Source organism: Mytilus californianus, unplaced genomic scaffold, assembly GCF_021869535.1.
Source record: "Mytilus californianus isolate M0D057914Y unplaced genomic scaffold, xbMytCali1.0.p SCAF_3, whole genome shotgun sequence".
NCBI classification, from domain to species: Eukaryota; Metazoa; Mollusca; class Bivalvia; order Mytilida; family Mytilidae; genus Mytilus; species Mytilus californianus.
Genome location: NW_026262679.1, coordinates 94,268,798 through 94,296,698, shown reverse-complemented (window position 1 = coordinate 94,296,698; position 27,901 = coordinate 94,268,798). Strand labels below are relative to the sequence as shown.

The 27,901-nt window shown below is 33.1% G+C and overlaps 1 protein-coding gene across 1 annotated transcript; it reads left to right on the top strand.

Moving 5' to 3' along the window:
* Positions 1-113: 113 nt before the first annotated feature.
* On the top strand, positions 114-26,600 carry LOC127733593 (uncharacterized). Its single transcript, XM_052242927.1, has 13 exons — positions 114-1,373; positions 2,410-2,509; positions 5,186-5,236; positions 6,026-6,217; positions 7,206-7,376; positions 10,479-10,649; positions 12,137-12,307; positions 13,735-13,905; positions 15,503-15,673; positions 18,655-18,825; positions 20,735-20,931; positions 21,222-21,387; positions 25,989-26,600. Exons 1-13 carry the CDS (start codon positions 129-131, stop codon positions 26,069-26,071), a joined length of 3,060 nt encoding a protein of 1,019 aa, XP_052098887.1. The 5' UTR covers positions 114-128; the 3' UTR covers positions 26,072-26,600.
* Positions 26,601-27,901: the final 1,301 nt, after the last annotated feature.

The window sequence follows — 27,901 nt, the reverse complement described above, 5'->3', positions numbered from 1 at the left end:
ATACAACGGAAAATGCAAATGTGAATAAAGGTACTAAGTATTAATGAATGTTATTGAAAATGCATATATATGATATTTTAGGAACAAATGCACCAGACAACAGGGGAACAGAGTTCGTCATAGCATTCATGGACAATTATTTGACAGATTTCGATTTAGAACTATTCGTAACGACATCACGTACAACTACAGTAAACGTCGAAGTCACATCACCTAAATGGACGAACCCATCTGTCAACGAACAATTCACAGTAACTGCTGGCGTTGTCAAACAACTTTTTATTGACCTTAGGTTGCGTTTGGAAGGAACAGTTAAAGAGTCAAAAGGTATTCGTGTGTCTTCAGACGATGAGGTGGTTATTTATGGTGTTAACAAACAAAAGTATTCCAACGATGCTTTCCTTGGTCTCCCCGTAGATGTCCTTTCAGATGAGTATTTTGCTGTAACATATTATCCACCTTACCGTATGACACAATTATGTGTTGTAGGTGTGAGCGACTCAACCAATGTTCAAATAAAGCTGCCATCCTGTTCAAATTGTGGAAGCGTAACCTATAACGGAAAGAAATACTCGAAAGGTAAGACAATCTCTGTCAATATGAACAGTTATGATGCAATTCAGCTCCAAAGCACAGGTGATCTTACTGGAGCTTATATTACTAGCGACAAGCCTGTTTCAGCATTCAGTGGAAACAGAAAGACAAACACAGGATCAGGAGGCAGTCAAGATCACTTGGTAGAGCATCTAACTCCAGTTAATACATGGGGAAAGAGGTTTGCAACTGTTCCTACACCAGCAAGAACCACTGGAGATTACTTTAAATTTATTGCTAGTGAAGATTCCACTCAAGTTACCTATAAATGCAATAAAAACGGGCGGATATCGACAAATTCATTCACCTTATCCAATTTAGGTGACCAAAATCAAATTTCGATCGACTCCAATAATTACTGCTATATCACAGCCGATAAACCAATATTCCTTGTGATGATTGTTAAAAGTCAAGTATCATCAGCGGAACCAGCTGATCCCTCTATGCTTATAATTCCACCTATTGAACAATATGCTGCCGATTACACATTCACAACACCTAAATATAGTCTAGGAAGTTACGAAAACTTTTTTCTTTTTGTGGTGAACAAGGCAGATAAAAGTGGACTAAAAATCGACGGAGGTTCTTTCCCATCCAACACTGCGTACTTCGATATTCCAGATACCGATCTTGTAGGAGGGTACATCTCAATATCGGATGGATCACATACTGTTCGTCATGCCTCACCAATTTCTATATTTGGAGGATTTCTTTATGGAAAGGCTAACTATGAAACGTATGGATTCACTACAGGAATGAGAATGGCAAAAATTAATTCGGTATATTAGATATATTTCAAGTTCTGATTACTCAAATTATATAGAAATCTCGTTCCATGAACTTCACATCTTTAACTTCAAATGTAATTGTCTTCTTCAGAATTAGACTTGCTTGCATTTACTTTATCTGTTTGGTTTTTATGAGAAATTATGACCAGGTATTCACCAAATCTTCTTCCTATATTGTTTTTTGTTTTTAAATAACCACTGCACCAACTGCATGGCCCCTGAAACCTGAAACTTTCTTTTAATGTAACTAGGCTATCAAGACCGAATTTCACATGATGTGACTTTTGGATATTTACGAACTGAAAAATGTCATTATATTCAATCTTTTGCATATATTCCATTAAACTTGCAATAAAGCATAATACACATTGCTAAACATATATTAAAATTTGTTTCATATTTCGACTTACATCTAGATATTGACAATGAGGTTCAATTGAAAAATTAAACTTTAAGTGAAAAGAGATGATTACAATTTTCCTTTGTGAACTTTTGATTTCTAGTGAACAACTTTCAAGCAGCATCGGAATATGGCATACCAATTTCGAACTAGACAATGAGTTTTATGGTTTGCTTTTGCTATAATAGAGGGGGAAAAGAGGCTGAAGATAAGAAGGTGACATTAAAAACTCATAAGTCGAGAAAATCTGACAACGCTATGCCAAATTACGAAAGACGCGCGACGAAAGGAGAAACAAGTTCACAATTGTTTAAAACGTTGGTAATGTCCTTCGGTTAACGAAGAGACAATAATCAAATAAACTCATCATAGATACCAGGATTGAAATTTTGTAATTGCGCCAGACGCGCGTTTCGTCTACAAAAGACTCATCAGTGACGCTCAAATCAAAAAAAGTTAAAAAAAAAAAAGCCAAATAAAGTACGAAGTTGAAGAGCATTGAGGACCAACAATTCCTAAAAGTTTTGCCAAATATAGCAAAGGTAGTCTATTCAATCCACTGTTACAAAAATGAAGGGTCTGTATGGGTTTTAGTTAGTAATTTTTATACTTCACATACACTTACAGATATGTGTGCCGACTTCTACAGTTGTTGGTGATGGTATTGACAATGATTGTGATGGACTTATTGATGAAGAACTGTGTACAACAGAAAATCAAAATAAAGGTAGTTTGAAAATATTACAAAAAGGCAATTTGATTTTTTGTATTCCATGTTTTATTTGTTGATTACGTGCTATTAGTGAAAGGAAGTCAAATTGAACTCCATTATTATTTAATTACTAACTCATAAAAACCTGTTGACATAATGATGATAACAAATGTAAAAATATACTACTCTATAGTGTAAATACGGTATATAGAAATGTCTCATAATCAAAGTTTGAAAACTTATCGTTTTTGATCAGTTCTTCTTCTTTTCCTTTCATAGACTTCATATTGTCAACAGCAGTTTATAAAACTTCCGGTTCAAAAGGGAGGAGCTTCATTATTTTTATAAAACGATATATTTTTAGAATAATTTAAGGGGTGATTGTCTACAGAGACCAGCTGGGTTTGGTCACGATATAACCTGCCCAATCATACTTTTTAGGATTTGGTCCCTTGAAGGGATTTTCCTACATTTTTGTACGGGTTTTGAATAACATTAAATGAATGATATATGCTCAAACATGGGGATTCTTAAAGGGAGTTTCGATCCAGTCATAGTGATACGCAATTGATGGTTTTGTAAATAGAGAAGAAACAAGATGACAGTTTAACCCTGTTTTAGCAATAACGACTTATTCAATATTATAGATATAAATAATATATTAAATTAGTTTGATACTCTAAAATTAGACATTTCTTAAGAATCGACTATGTAACTCGAGCCTAGACAATAATGAAAACTGGAAATTTTAATTTGATAAATAATTACAAATAAATCCAGATCTTCGATAATTTCTTCTGACTACCTTAGACTAATCATGTGGCAGCAACTCATTGTATTTCTAATTTCATACGGCTTTGAAAAATGTTTACCATGACTAATTATAGGCTGACTTAAGCTTGAATTTATTGCATGACTTACGATTTACAACGTCTAAACAGTAAAATAACAAAAATACCGAACTCCTAGGTAATTTCAAAACGGAAAGCCTAATCAAATGGTAAAATCAAAAGCTCAAACACATCAAACGAATGGATAACTACTGTCATATACCTGACTTGGTACAGGCATTTTCTATGTAGAAAATGGCGGATTAAACCGCTCACTTGTTTAAATTCCTTTATATTGACAACGATGTGTGAACAAAACAAACAAACATAATAGGCAACAAGTTTGAGCTTTCTAAAAAGCCGTGGACTGCTTTGCTCTATCCCAATTTTAAGGTAATATGTGTGCATGTGGTTGTTGATTTAGTATAGGAAATGTGGTACTTTTAGATATTGATTGATATAAAATAGATGTCTTAGACTTGGAATATCAATTTTTGTATATATATCAAGATGACCTTTTCTGAAATTTTAAACTGGCTGTTCAGTGTTTAGTTGTCAATATGTTTTTGTGGAGTGTGGTTAGATCTTTCAGCTGGTCATTGACTTGCAATTTTGATTGCTAGTTCTGTATGTAATTTATTTAGATTGATTGTTGATTGTTGGTGTTTTAACGCCACTTTTAAGCGCAACATTGGGGCTATTTCGTGGCGGCCAGTTTTTATTGGTGGAGGAAGCCGGAGTGCCCGGAGAAAACCATCGACCTTCGATAGGAAAAATGACAATCCTAGTCAATTAAGATTGGAGTCGAGTACACACGCACGAGCGGGGTTCGAACTCACAACCTCAGTGTTGACTGGCTAGTGATTACAGTAGTAGAACTACTTAGACCACTTGGCCACCGAGGCCCCTTGTAATTTATTTAGATATATATGAATGTTTAGGTATGTTGATTGAGAGTAACATAAAAGCTTGCAATGCGAAGCAATAACATATAATTGTAAACAGCAATACATATTTAGTTTCAGTGAAAATGATGTTGTTCTACTTTAAGAGTGTGCGTTTTACACACATGCTTTTAAAATTTTGTTCACTTTACTTGTTGAAAATTAAAACATTTACAAATAGACACGACTCTGGAGGTGTGCCTAGATTGGCAGAAGTTATAAAATACAGATAATGCATTTTTGTAAACATTGTATAGGAACATTTGTTTAGCAAAACAAATCGTGCATATTGCAGATTAACAAACCAAATAAACACGTATTAACAATTGATATTTCAATATTGAATTTCAGTGTGCAATATATGCATAATAAAACGAACACGAATTAATGACAGTTGATCGGAACTGAAATACACATAGTTAATTTTCCGGCATTTGATGTCTTATCCTGAGACGAGAAAAGTCTGTAATTCTTTATCTCATTTAAGCCAATAGCTGTTGCTGTATCTCAGCCGCATCATAAAGCAACCAATCAGAATCTATATGTGATAAGTAATTATTTCAAAGATGGCGTGTATACCGACGGAAACTAATAGCTCCGCACCGTGATGCGAAGCAAAAATGTCAAAAATAGAGGTACAGCAGTCAACATTATGTTATAATCTTAATCAATATAAAACAAATAAATATGTCAACAAAGAAAAACAAAAAGGCACATAGACAAAGCACATTAGCAAAAAAGAAAGACAAGAATACAAAAAATTACCTTAGTACGATAACACAATAATATTGCGCTAGTTAAGGATGATACCTTGTTACCTTGTTCATTTTAACCAGTTTCGTATTTATTTATTTTTCGTGTTGTAGTATTTGGTTCTTTCAAAACGCGTAACATACGGATTCTTTTTTAATATACAGATGACGATGGTGATGGTGTAACAGAAGAAGATTGTGCAAAACCGCCACCAAGTAAGTGGTATCGGTTGAGACAGATACTCGAAATTTACGCATGCAATTAGAATTACAAATTGTAAGTCCTAAATCAACAAATGGATGAAATACATGTTAATTTGTCTCACAATTTGAATACCGTATAACGTTGATGACTACAGAATTATATATATACAATATTAGGTCAATGTCAGAAAAATATATACTTTTTTGTATGAGGCTGAGAAACTGTTTATGACATTGACCTGATATTGATTTTATACTGCAACTTAAATTGATACATTGATGGCTATTTAAATTGTAACACAAATTTCAATCTTATTTTCATCCCTTAATGAAACCCTGATTGTGGAAAAAGTGTTCCATGATGAAATTGAAACCCTGATTGTTGAAAAAAGTGTTCCATGATGAAATTGACATTGCACAATATATAGCTGTGTTATTATATTTAGGAAATAAACACAAATAGTTGCAGTATAAATATATATGTATATATATAGATGGTAGTAGTTGTCATCAACATCCTTCTTGTGAAAACATAAGTGTGGACACAGATCAGTGTGGATTGTAATAGTTTGGTTTGATTCTTGTTAAAACAATTATTATGACGAGTACAAAAAAGTCATGTTGGTTGTTAATTCTATTAGATGTTTTTGATCACTGATTCCAATAATCTACGCAATCTTGTTCATTTTGTTTAATGACTTGTACATCTTATTCAATGTTGAGTTGTCGATACCACTTGACATAAAACAACAGCATGTCAGGAAGTACGAACACATAAAACATTTCATTTCCCATTTACAGTTAACGGTGCTTGGGCAGATTGGGCATCGTGGGGTAGTTGTTCAGTATCATGCAATCCTTCCGGCTCTAGCGCGAGTGGTACATACACTAGAACCAGAACCTGTTCGAATCCAGAACCAAAGTATGATGGAACACAGTGCGTTGGTGACACAAGTCAATCCAGCTCCTGTTCACCGACTATCTATTGTCCAAGTAAGTTGATATGTTACTTCTATTAATTGTTATTTTGATAATGATGTTTTTGATTTGAGGTGATGGAATCAGACGAAAGTTAATCAGCTGTATTTAAGTCTTAAAGATATGTTTTTGAAATGAAAATGAATAATCATTATATCAAGTACCAGAAAGTGTATATCCGTAACACATTGCTTAAGCAATGTCTTATCAAATAAATGCAGTATTTATACTAAAACAGAAGTGATAGTTAAAAATAAACTTTAACAATCCTAATAAAAGTATCCGATTGTAAACACATGAGAATACAATATAGTTTGTTGGCATCCCACTTTTGAGATATTCCTACAGTTGACCACCACACCTAGACTTAAAAATTATTCGGATATCTTATTTGTGTAATTTATATCTTGTCTTTTAATACTCCACTCGTAGTTTGAATAATCTTTGGTTTATATAATTGTTCTTATTCTTACTTATCTTTGAAAATTGTTCAGACTTTTTTTCAGCTGGAAAATGTATTCCTCTAACTCATTAAAAATCATTGTTTACACAAGTGAAATCGGTGGTGTAAGTTCCATAAAACCAAAGTTCTTTCTTAAGACATCAATATTTTATAGTAAGAAACTTTAATATTACGAATAGATAAAATATAATGCATAAATTGAATAAAATAACACTAAGTGTTTTAATTTTACTAGAAAAGAACATCCCAGCGACATAAAAATTCATTCGAAGCATCGAACTAATATGTATTGTTCTTAAGAAGAGATAACGAACGTGTGCCTGTCATACTACACTTAAGCCTGGTGGTAGACATTTAAGTTGTTTGTCAATCCACAAAAAATTTGGTAAAACTGATTGCACTCAAAATTATAATGTATAGATAATGTTTTCGAAACCAAATGCTCATTATCAAAAAACATTGAGTAAACTATAATAGTACATCTCAGTAAGTATAGGAATAAGTTAAATGAAAGTCTTAATGCAAGTCAATTTGTTCCAGTTAATGGAAACTGGGGATCATGGGGTTCTTATGGATCATGTTCAGTAACTTGTGGAACAGGAGATAAAACAAAGACAAGATCTTGTAATAATCCTGCTCCTGCACACAATGGAAACCAATGTAGTGGTTCAGGGATTAACTCAAACAGTTGTACAATGGTAGCATGTCCAGGTAAGGCTTTGTTTACATTTTGCTATATTTATTCCATAAAATGCTTGATTTTTTTCTTTTCTTTTATAACCAGTTTTAAAGCATTTTCCAAATTCAATTAATAGTAAATTGTAATAATAAATGCTTTTAATGCAGGACAGAACAAATAAACATGTCTGTTGAGGCCTTGAGGGAGGCGTTCGTTCCAAAAATAGGGAAGGTAAAATAATACACATTTGCCTTAAACATATTTGCCTCGACTGGATAGTACTGAACAGAAAATAGAAAAAAAATAATAAAACAAAATGTAAGAGTAAGTTGTAAATTTGTTTAAGCAATCTACCTAGTTGGCAAAGGAATCCCTTAACAGACATCTCGTCATTGTGTTATTGTGCTATGGTAAATTTTTGTATTCTTGTCTTTCTTTTTTGCCATGTGCTTTGTCTATATGCCTTTTTGTATTTCTTTGTTGACATACATGTTTGTTTTATAGTGATTAAGATTGTAACACAATGTTGACTGCTGTACCCCTATTTTTGACATTTTTACCTATTATGTCTGTTTGTTTTGTTCACACATCGTGGTCAATAAAATGGAATTTTATGCGACTGTCATACAAGTAAGAGGTTTAACTAGCTATAAAACCAGGTTTAATCCACCATTTTCTACATAAGAACCTTCCATGTACCAAATCAGGAATATGTCAGTTATTATCCACGCGTTTGATCCGTTTGACCTTTTGATTTTGCGATTTGATTAGAGACTTTCCGTTTAAAATTTTCCTCCGAGTTCGGTATTTTTGTTATTTTACTTTTTAAAATCATGTATTCTTTATTAAAACTTTAACCAATTGAAATTTAAGTAGGTAATCACAAAGGAATGTTTAAAAAAACCAATAGAACGAGAGTTAAACCTCGTTTTTGAGCACTGATATTACTGTCATATAAAAATAAGGAGATGTGGTATGGTTGCCAATGACACAACTACAAAATGTATCGACCAAAGTTCAAATGAAGTTGACTTAAGTAATTATAGGCAACCGTACAGCTTTCAACAATGAGAAAAACCTATACCGTATAGTCAGCTATAAGAGGCACCGACATGAAAAATATGGAAAACAATTCAATTGAGAAAACTAACGGTCTAAATTACAACAAAACAATTTACGAAAAACAAATATGACAGACATGACAACCACTGAAAAACAGGCTCCTGACTTGGAACAGGCACATAAAGCATATATTTTTTTTTATCGTGGATTGCAGTAAATGGTAACTGGGCAGATTGGACAGGATGGACCTCCTGCTCTTTGAGTTGCGGTAGTGGAAGCCAAAGTAGAAATAGAGCATGCTCCAATCCAGCACCAGCTAACAACGGGTTGGACTGCAGTGGCTCTGGCTCACAAAGTAAAACGTGTATGCTTATTTCATGTGCTGGTAAGTATGTCTATGAATATCAAATGCATTCCGACTTGTTGAAGTTGGTAGTCGTTTGTCATAGAAACAACCCTTGCACATAATAATCTAAAGCACTGATCATATAACTTTTGCTTTTGACATTGAAATAATGTCTTCAATATGTACAGAGCATGCGTTTCTGTAGGTAATGGTAATAGCGGTCATAGATGAATCGAAACGAACTCTACTCAAACCCTGTTAAGCTAAATTGTGACCGAGAGTCACGATTAAGCCCAATTCAAAAACCTATTATAACATTGTAAGTTTTTGGCTCAACTTTAGATACATTTGAAAGCTACATATGTTAAGATCTGGCATACAATGGTAATGTTTATTCTTTAAGTTAACCACATATCGGTGAAAGTCTGTGTAATAAAGTGTAGGATAATTTATCTGACTCTCTATGTTCTCCAGTACTCAAACCAATAAGATACTTTAGGAATTCCAACGACTAATTGTTCATTGTCTGCATTTGGCTGTGCTCTTTTCGGTTTTATCAGCAGTTCAACATTTGATCGGGGTTTGATTTTATTTTTAGATATTTTGACTCCAAGCATCGCTATTGAGACATAAATTGTCAATTTGCGCACCTAGTGCAATAACATTGGTTCCAATAAATGTTATTACAATACTTTCTTCAGATTTAATATGCTGTCGATTGTTTATCTCTATTAATAGCTTGGTGCTAACCTAAAAAAGATGAAAACATACTAAATTACAAAAGGGTTTACAGAAAGCTGTTACCAAAATTCGTATTGGTCAACCTTGAATCTTTCTGTTGAGCTACAGACTTCTATAGACTTATCATTTTTATCATACAACAGCTGTCTGAAGCATTTCTTATATAGTGATAACGAGTCTAGCTGTCTATTTGCCCTTCCGTTTGTCCATTTGTTTGTACATTCCGTCCACTTTTATATCCACAACTAACTGAATACTCGACAGCATTTTATGAAGTATTCAAAAAATCTTTCTTACATGATGTTATATAACATTTCTTACCGCAATGATTATCCGAATTATATTTTGTTTCATCTGGGGTTCACCCATTGTTATCCGTAACTCCTCAAAAACCCATTATACTGATTTATTCAATACATATAATTCCATAGTTCTTTAATTCTGTTTATGGACTTCTCGTTGTTTTTTTCTCTGTCAACTGGGGCATCACTTTATGAGCTTTGCTTGCAGTACTCCTAGTTTGGATCATAGTGTTGAACGCCTTTCTTCGACTTAATTTTTTTTATTCCATCTTTATTTTACAATTACCAACTGTTCCCATGACAATTGGCTACATAGAATTTGTAGAATTGCCAGAATATATAGACATTATTTTTGTATTTACCTCAATTTTTTTAAAATATGATTGAAATCATATTCTGGCATTGACGAGCGCTTATTTTAAGATAGGAGCATTGATAATTTAATCATACCGAAAACTCCCCGCATGCTAGGAAATTTGTTTGTCTCATCAACATTTGTATACATATGAAATGTTATAACACTAGTATTTTGATCGTCTTAGAGATATGAATTATTCACCTTTGCCTTCATTGAAAGAATGAATATTTATCAGAAAAACGGGCCAATATCTGACTAATCAGGTGCATACAAAGAACCAACGAAAGTCCGACACCAATCCTTAATGTTTTATTCTTTCCTGCAGTTGATGGTCAGTGGGGAAGCTGGGCTTCATGGGGAACTTGTTCTGTAACATGCGCAAGCGGAACTGAGACGAGACAACGCCAGTGTGATAGTCCTGCACCACAGCATAATGGACAAAGCTGTAGTGGTTCGGGTACAGAAACAAAGACATGTACAAAAGTGTCTTGTCCAGGTACTTTCTGATACAAAAAAACTAAGCCTTGATTTTCAGAAGGTGTCATGTTTATGTGTTTGTGTGCGATTTCAGAATAAATATATCTGTACCCCTACATAACACACCTCAGAACGAGAACGAAGAAATACTAGGATTGCGTTCATGCAGTGTACATCCGTCTGTCCGATCATCCGACCAGCATGTTAGTGCTCTCACAGCTACATTTCTTATCTGCAGTTTTTATGACGTTAATGCAAAAGATTAATATCAGCAATATCGTTTTCAAGTTAGAAAGTTAAGGGAGTTATGTCCCTAAATCAAGTGAATTATAAAGAAATTTGCAGCATTGTAAGCGTTTTCGAGTTTCATTTCGTTTAAGTATTTTCTGAAATCATAATATAGGTTAACTCTAGAAATGTCTTGGGTGTGTGTTCAAAAATCCGTTTCAATCAACTATTTTTACAGGATCAATGATCCATGGAAATATCAATCATATTTGAAAGTGCACCCTTAGGGCTATCAAGCCATGATTTCATTTTTCTATGCCATTTATTTGTGATGTTTATCTCGTTAATGTCTTGGAGAAGATAACAAAAACAGTACCGAACAACCGATGGCCTGTCGAAATGTAAACTATAAGACAAAATGCAACAGGCACTCTAAAGCCTAGGCTTCTTTTCAAGTTTTAATGAAATTTGTATCAAAAATTTAAATTTAAAATGTCCCAATCGAAATAAAAAATCGGTCGCAATCAAGTATTTATAAGATACTTATTATCCTTTGAAATGCAAGTTATATGGAAAACTGCATTATAACCGTTCGTTTGACGATTTTTGTTTTACATTTGTATTAAATGCTTATCTTAGGAAATTTTGGAGAACTTCAAACAATAAAAGTACCATCTTTATCTTTATTGATAATCGATAATCGAAAACCTAATACAAACGTCGAAGAGCTGATCAAACCATTCGCGCTCAAATGCCGCATTGTTTTAAAGTTTTTTACGAAATTTTTTGAAAGAAGCACATAATTCGAATTATTACCCTGCGACAGACGAAACATGTCCGTCGAAGGGGACCGCTTTTCATTCATTATACTTTTAATACATTATCATGGTAAAGATGATTATATTGAAAAAGAACAGATGTGATAAAAATACTACTAGTTACTGCACTGACATTTTCTTGATGATACTAATTTAGCTGTTATTTAATTTGTTTTTATCTACGACAGTGTTTATCAATTAATTTGAAAATATTAAAGAGAACCAGGTACATGTACCATCATAGCTATATGAAATAATTTCATTTTAACACTTCTGTCTAATGGTAGGGTTATGAGACTTAGCCACAGGCAGTAAACACAATTCCCTCCTTGTTAAGGTGACGTTATGTCCAATAAATCGAATTTTGTTTAAGATTTTAAAGTTTAAAATACATCAACGATTACCACAAAAACAAAAATAAATCGATTGTACCTTGTAAATGTTCCATTCTTAACTGTAGTTGATGGTCAGTGGGGAAGCTGGGTTTCCTGGGGATCTTGTTCTGTAACCTGTGCAAGCGGAACCCAAAACAGACAACGCCAATGTGATAGTCCTGCACAACAACATAATGGATTAGACTGTGTTGGCTCGGGTACAGATACAAAGACATGTACAAAAGTAGCATGTCCAGGTACGATCTGATATATTTGAAATAATTCTGCAGCAAGTCTCTTTTGTCAAATATAGGAAATGGATCACCAAAGATATTATAATTAAGTTCCTTATTATTACTTCTTACTTATGTATAAAAGCAACTGTGCATAATGACTCTTTGTATTTTTCTATAAATACATAACTGTTTCACATGTCTATGAAAGCATTTTCATGTATTACAAAAAAGAAAATCACAAAGCAAAATTATGTTTTGTAAAATGTTTAACTCACATAGATGTAGCAATTTGCCTTAAAAGCATTTGATGAGGATGTCTGCAAAGTTTTACGACATAACTTACAACAGAAATGGTCATAAAACAGTAAACATAAATCAGTCGTTCTTGCTTCATTGAGGCAGAATTGAAATAATATTTTTGTCCGTTAATTTTAAAGTCATTAAAGCTTACTCGAAATAATCTTCGTACGGTTTGCTCGGTGCCAACACTTTTATTTTTGTTATTCAATCTTTACTTTATGGTGTCATGTTTTGATATTGTCGTCAGTCTTTTCGTATTTTTTCTTTTTAGTCATAATATTTTCTGTCTTAATTGGACATACGAATTTTTTATAGCCCTTTGATATCTTCGCTCTCTTTTTTTAAAACTAATGAAATTTTTGTTCAAATTTGTAAATTCCCTTTTAATCATACTTTTCAGTCAATGGTAATTGGGGAAATTGGGCTTCATGGGGCTCTTGTACAGTAACCTGTGCAAGTGGAACTCAATCTAGACAACGCCAATGTGACCAGCCAGCACCACAACATAACGGACAGATCTGTGGTGGCTCGAATACAGATACACAGATTTGTACACAAATAGCTTGCCCAAGTATGTTTACTTTTGTTTGCATGGGTATTTTTTCTTGTAGAAACACAAACATGTCAAGAAATGCGTTTTACCATAATGTTCTTATATAGGACTTCTTAAACAAACTCTGTAAATAATGATGCGCTTTGAGAAGCGAAAATAATAATATTTTATACAACACACTGCAATTTTTATTACGGTTGCTGGCAATATTTCAACTATACCGCATTACAGTCTAACCGGTTCAAATAAATCCACGTATTAAAATGACTTTGATTCAGTTGAACTTAATCGATTTTGATATTTTCATCGATGAAGGATACCATGGTAAAATCGCTGTCTTACAAGTTTTAAAAACTAAAATAGCAGTAACAATCAGAAGCTGTCGATTAATTAGTGTCTTCACTAAAACAAAATTTTAAATTGTGAAATTGTCCGCCACTTTTAAGCCATGATCTCGGTATTTTCTTACTCTATAGTGGAAACTTAGCAACAGCTTATGAATATTCTGAAGTAAAAAAATCTGTTTGCTACTGTAATACTTAAACATATCCAAAAATAACAAAAATTGTATATTTTTTCAATAACCATTTTATAGTTGATGGTAATTGGGGGAGTTGGGCTTCTTGGGATAGCTGTTCAGTAACTTGCGCAAGCGGAGCCCAAAACAGGCAACGCCAGTGTGACAACCCAGCAGCACAACACAATGGACAGGACTGCAGTGGTTCGGGTACAGATACACAGACATGTACTGGAGTCCCTTGCCCAAGTGAGTGTAGTTCATATTTTTTATAAGATATATATATATATGTATTACCTATACTATATGACGAAATATATACTGAACACAAATGTAAATTTGCGACAGCTTGTCGAACGTGATAGACGCCGTTTCAAATGGTATCTCAAATAATATCCAGCAGTACAAATTTTACATATATCAAACATATACAATGTATTATGTATCAGTTTGTCGATAGTGTATTCGCGTATATCTCTGCATTTTGATATGAATGGAAACCTGTATCCGATGCCAATGCTCGAGCTTAAATCCGGATAAAAGTGTCGAACCTCACCACTAATTAGAAAACACGTATTTGAATAGAAAATCAAAAGTTTAATTGCAATTATCAATTATAAAAAGGAGCTTACTATGTTAAATGACGGCTTAAAAGTGAAGCGCTTGAAAACTCGAGTATATCGTAATACAAAATACGACTTCCTGATTGGTCAATTTTGTTATGCCTTATGAATATTCATGATTAACATAACGACAATACAATATTTCCCCGCTTTACTATTCGAACCGCGGAAACATACTAATATCTATTAAATGCTTAGCATATGAATGCTTCATTTTTCATACTGATATTGTTTAATATTTTCACAATACATTGAATGAGCTACATCTATGGTAGGACTATTAAGGAATGTGGTGTACAAAGCATACACATGCTATATCAATCATTCAGCGGGTGTACAGAATGCATTGACTGTGGATTCAGCAAAAGAGAGACAGGCGAAAGATTCCAAAAGGATATTCATACTCATAAGTCGTAAATAAACTGACAACGCCATGGCAAAAAACTAAAAAGATTAAAAGGCAAATAAGAGTGTACAAAACACAACATAGCAAACTACACTGATCAACTCGAACCTAACCCAAAACCGGGGGTGCACTGGAAGGGTAAGCAGATCCTGCTCGACATGTGGTACCCGTCATACTGACGGGTGCCAAAGAAGATTTCGAAACTCATGAGTTAACATACCAACTCGGTTTGGTGGGGTTCATGTGGCTAAATCTTAAAAGTGTTCTACGTAGCTTTTTGTCGAATGTATTTTTTCTTTCTTGTTTTTCCTTTTTGTCCAGATTATTTACTGTTTTCCATTGACCGATAGTTTTTGTTTTTTATTATCTCTCTTTTATCTTGAGAAGACAAATTGAATTCAACAATTCTTTTTAAATTAAGAACAAGTATAAATACAATAGAAACTTTCTTTCAACTTTCCCGGTAATTGATGTCTAAGATCTGCCCTGATCAGTTTTTTGTATGCTTAAGATACACAAAACCATTTTATAGCAGTAAACTAATAACAGGACAATAATTCACTCTTCTTCGTTTTCGAATCTTATCAGATAGTTATTTGGTCAAAACTTGAAATCTTACTTGATGGAGTAAAACGTCCACCAAGGTCTTCAAATGTGAGTCTTTAAACTGCTATTGATTCACATGAGTGAATAGGTGATTTGGAGGCAAAATTCCTCTTGAGAATGTACAACATATATAAAGCAAATTGACAATTGCAAATATGCAATAACATACATTACCAAAAGCTTAATTCACACAAAAACATTCTTTATTTAGTTGATGGTGTATGGGGAAATTGGGCTTCCTGGGGTAGCTGTTCAGTAACCTGCGCAAGCGGAACCCAAAACAGACAACGCCAGTGTGATAGTCCAACACCACAACACTCTGGACAGGACTGCAGTGGTTCGGGAACAGATACTCAGACATGTACTAAAGTCCCTTGTCCAAGTACGTGTGAATCGGTTGTCTAAAATGACATAATCATACTATATACTATTACATTTTTTAACCGAAAATGGTATGTATAATATGACAATAAACTCATCATAGATACCAGGATTAAAATTTTGTACACCAGACCTCGTTTCGTCTACAAAAGACTCATCACTGACGCTCGAATCCAAAAATATAGAAAGGCCATATAAAGTTCAAAATTGAACCCAAAATTCCGAAAGGTTTTGCCAAATACAGTTAGGTAATCTATTCCTGTGGTAGAAAATCCTTAGTATTTCGAAAATGTTTGAAACAGTCAATTTATAATTATGACCATAATAATAATTCATGTCAACATATAAGTGATATGTGCATTATGGAATTGTATGATTTATTTTTTGATATATCAGTATCATTTTTAATATTATTATTTATATATATATGCAAGTTTTATCCTTCCAAGCTATAAAACAGACTGAAAAGTTATGCTCTGGGTTTTTACTTGATTAATTTGCAAACAGTTATTACAGTAACACAGGTGTAATACCACCAAATCCTAGTACGTCACATCCGGTTGCATACGAAAAAGGGTAGAAAAAAATATTCCCTTGAACTTGACAGTTGTAAAAAATTAATCCTAAATTTCATTGCAGTAAACAATTTCTGAGTCATAAACATATATCTTGGGTGTTTCAAAGCATCATCCTTTTTTTATTTGGTGTTTCTATAGAATATTTTGAAACTTGAGGTTACATGGTTACTAATGCTTGTACACAGGAAAAAAAGGATGAAAATTTGGTTGGTTACCTTCTAGTGATGGTTAATATCTTATATGCAATGAAATGTTATTTGAAATTTTGTCTATAGTACTGGACAGGATAAAACTTTACTCATGCTAAATATTCTTTATTTGAAACAAAGATAAATTCTGCAATTTTTTTTGGAAATATTTGAAACAAAGATAAATTTTGCACTTTGTTTGAAAAGTGCAAATTTAACAAAGACTAATATGGGAAAAAAATGGTGGAATTACACCTACAGTAGATTAATATTACTTTATTTAACATTTAAAGTATTTATATACGCAAAACTTTGATTTAAGAGACTGTAGTTTAATAAAGTAAGATTTTAGAAATAAAGATCAAATATGATACTAGTACTTCGATTTTAAAAGATTTGAAATTCGTTATACAGACCGTCTATTAGAAATGTATTGAATGTTTTTTTTTATAAAATTTAAGTTGATGGCTTGTGGGCTGTTTGGAGTGCATGGGGAACATTCTCTGTAACATGTGCAAGTGGCACACATGACCGATCAAGAACTTGTACTGATCCTTCACCAGCCCATAATGGAGCCGATTGTGTTGGGTCAAGCGCAGCAACACAAACCTGTACTTTAACGCCATGTCCAAGTGAGTAAAAGTTATTCAATAAGTTTTCATTTTTTTTACTTTTTAAAAGCATTATTTAAACGCCAACCAACATTATATTAATAATGTATCAAACAAGAAAAATCTTAAATGTGTACGTACAGAAATAACATTTTAAAGACCTTTTGCATCTATCATATCTTTATAAAATGCAAATAGCATGTCTTACACTTTGGTTGGAAGTGACTTGAAGGTAGCCAGAAAAATAGAACAATATCTATCATAAATTGAAATGGTCCCTTCAAATAAGGATGATTTTAGCTGTCAAATTGTGAATTTTCCATTTCTATGTAGCGAATTCCAGTAGAGCCTTCATGCGGGTTAGATATCTCTTATCTAAGTCGATACTCAAGAGTTAGCATTCATATTTCCTTGATAGACAGTTGCTGCTTACAAGGAAGTTATTGAACCAAAAATTTGTAGTAGTAAAGTTGAAATCATCTCTTTGGAAATTTCCGGCGCCCTAAGAGTTGGTTGACCATTATTGAATATCTTTATCACATATGACAACGGATATGTTCCATTTGTCGTACCAATTCTTTATCCTCTTTCTCGATTAAGACTTCACCGGTGACTCTGAACACGTACTTGTACTGAATGAGCAAAACGACGGGTGCAACATGTTAAGCAGAATATGCTTTTCCTTTCTGAGCACCTGATGCCACCCCCGGGTCTTGGTAGGGTTCGAGTTGCTGATTAGTATTTCTATGCAGTGTTTTGTAGCCTGTTGTTTGTCCTACGTTTTTTGCCATGCTTTTTTCGGTCTCTCATTAACTTATGAGTTTTGAATCTCCCTTTTGTATCTTCTGTCTCTTAAAAAAATATGTTTATACAAAAATCAGTAAAATGTTACACACAGAGAAATCATATCATAAGATTGTAATTATAAATCTTCCGTTAACTCCTTTTCAAGGGTAAATTTCTGGACTCTGTCAATAGTTGTGTTTATGGAATAATATCTTAGATTCCAATGATACACTAAAATAGTATACCAGATTTAACTTTATTTACACTGTTCAAAACAAATGTATTACATTTTATCTTAAATTTAGAAAAATTTATTTTGGAAAAACATTTTAGGTCCATGTTTTATGTTTTTTATGTGATTATGAAAACAAGATTTAGAATAAAACATAATGACTAATGACTAATGTGACTTCAGAACAAACATGTATTCAATAATGCATAAGAATGTAGAAAAGATTAATCATTCATTCATACAGAGTTTGATTTTTCGGTGATAGAAATTTGATATCTACGGAAACAATAGCATTTTTGTCCTTAGAGTAACCAGGGTCTTATCATTATATTTTTGACGATATTTTCCTTCAATATCAAAAAGTACTTTTAACTTATAACTCTAAGCCTTCTTTTATAATAATATACTCTGATATAGTGTTGATTTAACTGAACCTCTGCTTGTGTTGCCTGTCAAACCGGTTTTACAGAGAAAAGTGAATTTACTATTTTGGAAATACATTTTTCTAACAATTTTCCGTTTATTGTAAATTCTGATATATTTCTTTGTTTAAAAAACGTTGCATTTTGTTTCCTTTTGAAAAATAGTTGATGGTGAATGGACAACTTGGACGTCTTGGGGAACTTGCACTGTTACTTGTGGTGGTGGCGCACAAGATCGCACTCGATCCTGTACAAATCCTGCGCCACAATATAACGGAGCAGCTTGCGCTGGTAATGGTCTGGAAACACAGTCATGTAATACTCAAGTTTGCATAAGTAAGTAAGAACTAGTTATGTTGTTATGTTCTAATGGATATATCACTAATTGTAATATAACGCTTTAGTGTAAATTCATGAATTTAAAATTTTCTGTTAAAACTTCGCAAAGACTACTATCTTTTTGATGTGCTCAGACTGATGAAATGGAGAAAACAAATAATAAAAAAAACAACCATATTTGCAGTATTACCAAACCAAGAAAATATCCTGCGTTACATTATATTTTTGTCTGTATTCGGTTTCGATAGTGCTGGTTACAATCGAAAGCGAAACTGCTCAGGTATTGTAAATTCCATAGATTATTTATCTCGGTTAATGACGTTAATGTCACTTATAGGATAATTTTTTACAACAGGCACGAGTTATTTTGAGGGACCTACAAAGGGTATTTATTCACCGCTTTATGTTGATTTCTTAAACATCCAAATCTTTGAAGTATGATTAAGCTTAATGGCATTTAAAATATATCAAGTCAGATTATTTATTAAACATCGCCAATAACATGTAAAATTACAAATACAAATATGAACTTTTGACGGGTATAGTATATTGACCAACTTCTGTACAAAGTACAAAAAACACAAAGTTAAAGTTTTCTAGTTGACTGAATTTTTCTCCTTTTAATGAAAGTAATTTCCTCTGTAACTTCAAGACACTTTTTCAAAAAATAATGAATGCCAAATAACTTCTCATGTCGCAACTATGCACTTTCTGTTAAGTAAGAAATGATAAGAAATTGAAAACAAAAGGGGAATGGGTTACTGACAAATTAACTGAAAGTATCTGACAAAACTCGGTGTTTGTATGGAAAAATTGATATCGAATCGAATCGGTGTACAACGATCATGAAATATTACAAACCAGCAAGTTATTCTTGAAATTTGATTCCATGATTTATATCGACATGTAGCAGATTAATTTTTTTAAACTACTTGAAACACAGTTTAGGTCTTCGGTATCAAAATCGGGAAAATAAAGATTTATAAACAAATATACATCTTTTGTTTTACTCTTAAACTGCCAATGCAGTACATATGTATTGAAGTTATGATACGATAATAGCAATATAGATTTTTATAAATACCCGAAATTCCATACCTTCTTTTCAAGGAGCGATAAATGTTAAGTGTTGTGACCTGTGGAAAACTTTTTGGTGTGAATAAAATTGTCAAACCAAGAGAAACAAAGGTGTCCTCTTATCACAGTGCATGATAACATTAAGATTTTTCGAAATGTCCGTCGCTGACTTTTTGAATAAATGTGTCTAACTCATAAATATTTTGGACTTAAAGAAATTTAAATGAACATTTTTGTTTTACGTATAAAGCAAAGTTTGATGTGACACTCTACAGAGTTCACATGCAAAAACAACTCGGAACATTTTTTTTTTCACTTGGGGCCGCACCAACTCTTTGGAGACCCAAATTTAAGCTTCCCACGCGTTGTTGCTAAAATGTACATGCAGTTGGTTGCAGTTGGTGCTTTCAAAATCGCCCAAAAAGTTTTGATTCAAACGTTGCAACCTCATACATTACCAAATGTGCATCTTGTGCATGTGAAACTGGCAAGGTTTATGTTAATACTTCCAATGGACCGATACCTTAGCTGGTGACCTATTAGTTCACGAGAGTATAACCAGACCAGCAGTCATGACATCAGAACTGACATGGAATAGGGAACATGTTTTATTGAAATTTGCTATTTTTGGTCATCCTTTTCACTTAAGGAATGTATCACCCTAATGCACAACGTTGACTCCTTGTCTGGGTCGGATTTGGTGCTGTAAAATTGATACCGGTAATTTTATTATGTCTTAGATCTAAATACCCTACTTAGACTAATAAATATATATATTTACCTGTCTTCATTAAAGAATTGAATACACAAGTTGTTTTTACACTAACAGTTGATGGTGCATGGGGACAATGGCAGTCATGGGGTGTGTGTTCAGTTACTTGTGGTGGCGGTCGTCAGTCAAGAATGAGAGTATGTGATGATCCAAGACCAGCTAATGGCGGACTTCATTGTAGTGGTTCATCAAGCGAATACGGATACTGCAACACACAAGCTTGTCCCACAGCAGCATATGGAGCATATGTACAAGTAAGATTTAATAATTTAGAAGCAATATTTGTGAAAAATTATATTTGTTTTTTCTCATGGATTTTTTTTAGCAATTTGAAACAAATTAAACGAAACAGAAGTAAATGCTGAACATCGCCAATTCGCCACAGTATGGATGTTTAACATCTAGCATATTTCTGTATCAATATATTTTTCATCTCAAATATTTTAATACAGACACTTAAATTGTCAAGAGAATATTTTTTGTTCGTAAGGTTTACTTATATATCCTCAATATTTACTCACTACAGATTTGCATTTCTTTTAAGACATGCCCAACAGGTTGGTTTTCATGCCAGCATGGGTCCGTTTCTTGTATAGATGAAGCATTTAAGTGTGACTGTGAGGAGGATTGTGAGGATGGCAGCGATGAGACGACGTCATATGCAAGTTGTAATCCACATATTTTGGCGACCTGTCCTAGCGGTGCTGATAGTAAGTAATGTATAAGATAATACTACTAAGGATTCTGGAAATGATACGTAAAATAAAATAAATTTGATTTCATTGTTATTTCAGGATATTGGATTATACTCGAAACTATAGTACGGTGTTAGTACTTTGACAATAAGTATTACTTTTCAAAGTATAACTTAAGGTACAATTCACTATTCTCAATAAAAGAATGTTAGTTGTAAATAGTCACTCTGATCTTAACTTCATCTAAAATGACTGGAAATGAAATGTTTGTGTTGGTGACAGGTTATATATATATCGCTTACAATATTTGCGGTTTATTACGTTTATTAATACACCTTCTAAATTTATTTTCAAACGTTTAATGTATAAAATAACAATTGAAGAGACGAAATTATACTTTAAAAAACTTAATAATTTATTCTAAGGTAAAGTAGTAATTTGGCAAGCTTAAAAGAGTATATCATAACGAATTCAGCTTAATCTGTGACACGCCTAACATAAACCTATCCACATTTTAAAAATATATAAAACAACTCTTTACACATTTCATGTGTCCGAAGCGCATTTCTAGATTAGAAATGCATTGATATCTATGCAAAGGATACGTCAATTTCTCTACACAAGACATCGGATATAATGTCCTCATTCCGACTTGATGTGGTTAATTACTTATACATCCTGCAAAGCTAAACGGACACCTCTGAACTAGAAATTAAAGAAACAACAGACATCGCTTCCTCTGCCTCATTTTTAGACTTATACCTCGAATTTGACATACACGGTCATTTCAGTACCAGAATCTATGACAAACTAGACAATTTTAATTTTGAAATTATCAATTCCCCCCCAACCTTAGTAGCAATATACCAACTTCACCTGCATATGGGATGTAAATTTCCCAACTTATTCGGTATTCAAGAGCTTGCAGCTGCTACTCAGACTTTGTAAAACGTCACCAGTGTCTGAGCAGAAAGTTGATGAACCAGGGGTATGTCAAAGAACGTTTCGTCCTTTTTCTAAAAAAGTTCATCGGAAGATACCAAGACCTTGTTGATAAATAATCCGTATCAACTTCACAAATAATACACGATGGTCTTGGAGTATATATTCAAGGTACGTTGTTTATCATCTTAATAACGTGTTATAGCATTCTTTTATTTGTCTGTGAATATTACTTTTACTGTTTAGTCTATTTTTGGTAATATCCATTTGACGTGGCTCGGTACTTATACATCCCGTCATTGTGTTATTGTGCTATGGTAAATTTTTGTATTCTTGTTTTTCATTTTTGCTAATGTGCTTTGTCTGTATGCCTTTTTGTGTTTCTTTGTTGACATATTTGTGTGTTTTCATAGTGATTAAGATGACTGCTGTTCCCCTATGTTTGACATTTTTACCTATTATGTCTGTTTGTTTTGTTCACACATCATTGTCAATATAATGGAATTGTATGCAACTGTCATACAAGTGAGAGGTTTAGCTAGCTATAAAACCAGGTTTAATCCAACATTTTCTACATAAGAAAATGCCTGTACCAAGTCAGGAATATGACAGTTGTTGCCCATTCGTTTGATGTGTTTGAGCTTTTGATTTTGCCATTTGATTAGAGACTTTCCGTTTTGAATTTTCCCCGGAGTTCGGTATTTTTGTTATTTTACTGTTGCATGAGTTGTACTGCCGTCTACATCTATACTATTGATCTGCAGTGGAAATCCATAACGCAGATACTGCTGTGCAAACGTCAACCTGCGTGCTCAGTATTTACAAATGCAATTAAAATTGGATAAAAACAGGTGGTTTCTGTTTACAGCTGCTGTCTCCGAAGTTGCTCCTTGAAGCATTTCATGGATGTAGCTTGGAACGCTTCGAGAAGCAGGCTGTTCCAGTCGGTGATGGTGCGTGGTATATAGCTGTATTTGTAGGCATCTGTGGAGGTTCTGATCTGAGTTAATTTTTCTGGATGGTATTGTCTTGTTGAGGTAGATGGTCTTCTCACGACTGATGGTATGTTGACTGCCACCTGTCCATGTGTGGCTTTGTAGAACATGCTCAATCTACTGGATTTCCAGCTAGATTCTAGTGTCTGCCATTCTAGGGTTTTCATGATGTTTGTAACTGTCCCTGGTTCTCCACTGTATGTTGATGTCGCAAATCTGGCAATTCTTCTTTGGACCATTTCTAGGGAGTCAATGTGATGTTTTCGATATGGATCCCATACTGCAGAGGCGTACTCAAGGTGTGGGCGCACTACCGATGTATAGGCGTGCGCTTTGATGTCTTGTGGACACTCCAGATGTTGCGTCTAAGGAATCCTAGTACTCGGTTGGATTTTGTGATAATTTTCTTGATGTGTGGATCCCAACTGAGATCTTCTGATAATTCGACTCCGAGGTATGGATATTAGTGAACTGTGGATAGTTGTTGTCCCATCATTTCATACTCTTTTATTGTTGAGTTTTCTTTCTTATTACCCTCAGTGTGTAGCATTTAGCTGGGTGGAATGTCATTTGCCAACTCTCCGCCCATTTAGTCAAATCTCTCAGATCTAGTTGTAGTTGTTTGCTGTCTTCACTACTCTTAATGGATCTATATAGTAGCGAGTCGTCAGCAAATAGGCGTAGGCTTGATTGTGATGATATTGTTTCTCCCATATCGTTGATGTATATAAGGAAACAAAGTGATCCCAATACTGTACCTTGTGGAACTCCTGATCGTACTGGTTTGTTCTCACTGGCTTCTCCATGTAGACATACTCTCTGGTGTCGCTTACTGAACCATGCCGAAATTCATTGTAAGGTATTGTATTTTATCCCAAAGTGTGACATTTTCTTTAGAAGTATTTGGTAGGGAACGGTATCGAACGCTTTTGCCGTATGAAAGGGGTCAAGGGATGTCGATTTTTCTATACCCCTATCAAGCCTTGGGATCTCTAATTAAACGATGAAATCTTTCTGTAAATAGTGCTTCATTAATATGCCTACTAATGCGAAAATATCAACAATGCTTAAAAAAATTTCCTAAACCACTGTCTGCAAAAACTGTTAAATACTAGAGTTCTCTTATTTTCAGTTTTGTGCTATCATGACATTGTTTCACAAGCCAAGTGGATTAAAACACTGTAACTCTATACTGGCAGGACAATACGGATTTATTGTATCAAAAGTGGATATTTTAAATTGGACTGAAAGCCTAAATTTTCATTTAATAGCAAAATATAGATTTTAACCCACACCCGTTGATTACGTAAAGGTTAGACAATACTTGGTCATGTTTTATGAAGATTTAAAGCCCAAGGCATAGCCGAGGGTTTTAAATGTTCATAAAACAGGACCAAGTATTGTCTGACCAATTTAGAACATATTCACACCTTCGAGTTACCTTACAAAATTATCCTTTCCATTGTAATATTCAAACCTTAATCAGAATTCACTTTTTATAATGAAGTGTTAACTTGGTTTATAAAAGTAATGTATATCACATGTTATGGTCATTTCAATGGATGGAATGAAATAGCACTGACAAAGTTTTGTGAGGACAAAAAGGATAAATTGTTCAATCATTGAGTTTTTCTTCCGCTTCAGGTAAAATTTAATACTTATATACCTTAGATTTCTTGATTATAAAAAGCAAGCAATGTTATATAAATCAGCTTTTTGAAATTTGTATATTTTTGGCAATTATAAAACTCACTCAATAAATATTAGAATTACGATCATTCAACATCAGATACTTATTTTTTATTGATGAATGTACATGTATTTTTTTTTCTTCGAAAAAGTTGCTTTATATATCAGCAGTCTGACATTGTTTTCTTTGGGTCTGATATTAACATTAATTTAAAGATAAGTTTATCTACACCTTTTCTCCCATTTCATTTTTTTTCTTTTTTTTTCATATATGTTCCATTATAAACATTTGCAATTTTCAAAATGTTTTTTTTTTTTATAATTCTTTTCTCTTTCATTTTTAATCAGTAGGCTGTTTTCCTTTGCAAAATGCCTCAGGGGATTGTACACTTCATTAGTGTAGTTATTAAGAGTTCACTTTCATAATTAATCTACAATGAAAAATCATTCATGTATAGCATCTTATAGTACATGGAAAGCCATGTACTATGAAAATTAGAAGGAAAAAAACTGATTTTCTATTGGACGAGAAGGGGTGAGTATGTTCTAAAATATTGTATCGAGCATATAAACCTTTATCTATCGAGAGTGGTTAAAGATTTTAATCAACGGATTAAGTGGTACGATCTGTTTTTTTAATGATTTTAAAAGAAACACGCCAGGTTCAATGTACCGAATAGATATGGCGAGAAATTACATACGACAATTCAATTAATATTTGGTGTATCAAAATTTTTTTAAATGGTCAGAACGGTGAAAATGCACAAATACTTGTTACATGAATACTAGTTAGTCAGTAAGTTTACCACAGTTTTGATACGGTTTACTTAGTACATATTACTGAAAACTAATTGAACACCATATATATCTGGTGAAAATGTTATTTTTTGAAATTTGTCTGATCGAGGTAGATAACTATATTTTATTTCATTGTTATCACGTTTTTATTTTATTCTAAAATTCAATATAATTTTTGTATTCTTTTTTCAGAAATATCAACCATTTCGCTTGTCACTGTTGTATGTATGATTGGAACAATACGAATGATGTTGATGGTCCTTTGGTATCAATGAACAGAATAATGATTTAATGTGATATATGACTTACTTTATTTGTATCTGGTCATGAATTCGTCACAAATTTGACCGTTTTCCTTTGGTTTTAAAAGAGTTCATGTTTTCTACCTTGGTTTGATCGTTCATTATGAAGGTATATCAATAAAAATGCTTCAGGCACACCAAATTCATAAATGTTTTTTTCTTTTTATGGACATACAGATAATATGTTTTAACATGATTTTGTAAAGTTTAGTACACCATTGATTTTCATTGCAGAATATGTATATGAAACTTCTTGATATAACATGTAAGAGTGCTAAATTACTCTTAGTATCTTTAAAAAAAAAAGCACGATTAAATGTATTACAAAAATCATGCGCTTATGGCATAATACAAATCATTTTACTCTTTTTTTCAAAAACAAACATGAAATCACCGAATATATACTGATGAAAATGCTGTGTTGTTTTGTCTAATTTTGTACGTGTTGCATGTTGTTTAATATACTTCTATCAGCAAATATTAAATGAATTATATGCCTTGACTTATTTCTATCACTTTCTAAACATTATAAATCATAATGACAACGTAATGTATTTTTTATATTTTGAAAATAATTAGCTGTCAAGTTGCAAGTCAAACAAATTGTTTAGTATATGGTGTAAGTATATATCGGTACATAAGAATGTAATCAGTAGATATAAGAAGATGTGGTATGAGTGCCAATGAGACAACTCTCCATCCAAGTCAAAATTTATAAAAGTAAACCATTATAGGTCACAGTACGGTCTTCAACACGGAGCCTTGGCTCACACCGAACAGTAAGCTATAAAGGGCCCCAAAAATTACTAGTGTAAAACCATTCAAACGGGGAAAACCAACTCAGGCTTATTTCTATGTAAGGAATCTCTACTTTGATTTGGTTTCAGTTGTTACGAGCTGTTGCTACGTTATTATCATTTTACTTGTATTTGTGTGTTTGTAGTATATATTATGCAAAAACCGATATCATATAGATGCCTAAAAAAATGAGAAGATGTGGTATGATTGCCAATGAGACAACTTTCCAACAGGGTTAAATTGAAGTGGTAGTACATGTAAGCAATTATAGGCCACCGTATAACCTTCAACAACGTGCGTTTTTCAAATGAATTTTTGTACATCTATTTGTGTAAAATGCTAGAGTATCTAAAGCCTAATTCAATCCCGTCACATCTTGGTGTGCATATTACACAAATGGAAGCTTTATAGATAAATTCCGAAAGATTCAACAGTTGAGATATAGTACATGTACTGGCACATTCCTATTGTAAAATATTGCATGGGTTTTTCTTGGTGTATTGCGTTGTAGTGTTGCTGTCTCAATAATTCATATGCCTTTTATTTAGGTACCGATCATTCATCTTTTATGGGGGTTGGATGTTTTTCTTCTCTCTTGACAAAAGATTATTTCGACTTTTCACAAACTATTTTTTCAATAACCTTCATACACTAGAATTCTCTTTAGAAAATCACCGTCGATTATGATTTGTTTGAATTTTTACCCTAATTTTCAAAAGAATCAAACTATTTTGATCACTCCCCTTCTGAAACAAATTTTTTTTTTTTCAAGAAACTACGAATCAAAAAATATATTTGAAAAAAGCATGCCCGACAAAAAATTAACGCTCGGTGCCTTATATCTACAAGTTCGATACCAAAAGGATTATACTGCATTTCATATAAGGTTAACCATGCGTCCTTAAAAGAAATTGTTGTCTGTAGTTTTATTGGTAATGATGTGCCCTGTATTAAATGTAACGCCTGTAATCACAAGGATACCAGGCGTAAAATGTGTACCTGGCA

Coding starts and splice junctions, on each gene's coding strand:
- LOC127733593 (XM_052242927.1), top strand. CDS start 129: ATGGACAATTATTTGACAGATTTCGATTTAGAACTATTCGTAACGACA. Junction 2,510..5,185: donor AACAGAAAATCAAAATAAAG/GTAGTTTGAAAA, acceptor TTTAATATACAG/ATGACGATGGTGATGGTGTA. Junction 21,388..25,988: donor CTGTCCTAGCGGTGCTGATA/GTAAGTAATGTA, acceptor TTCTTTTTTCAG/AAATATCAACCATTTCGCTT.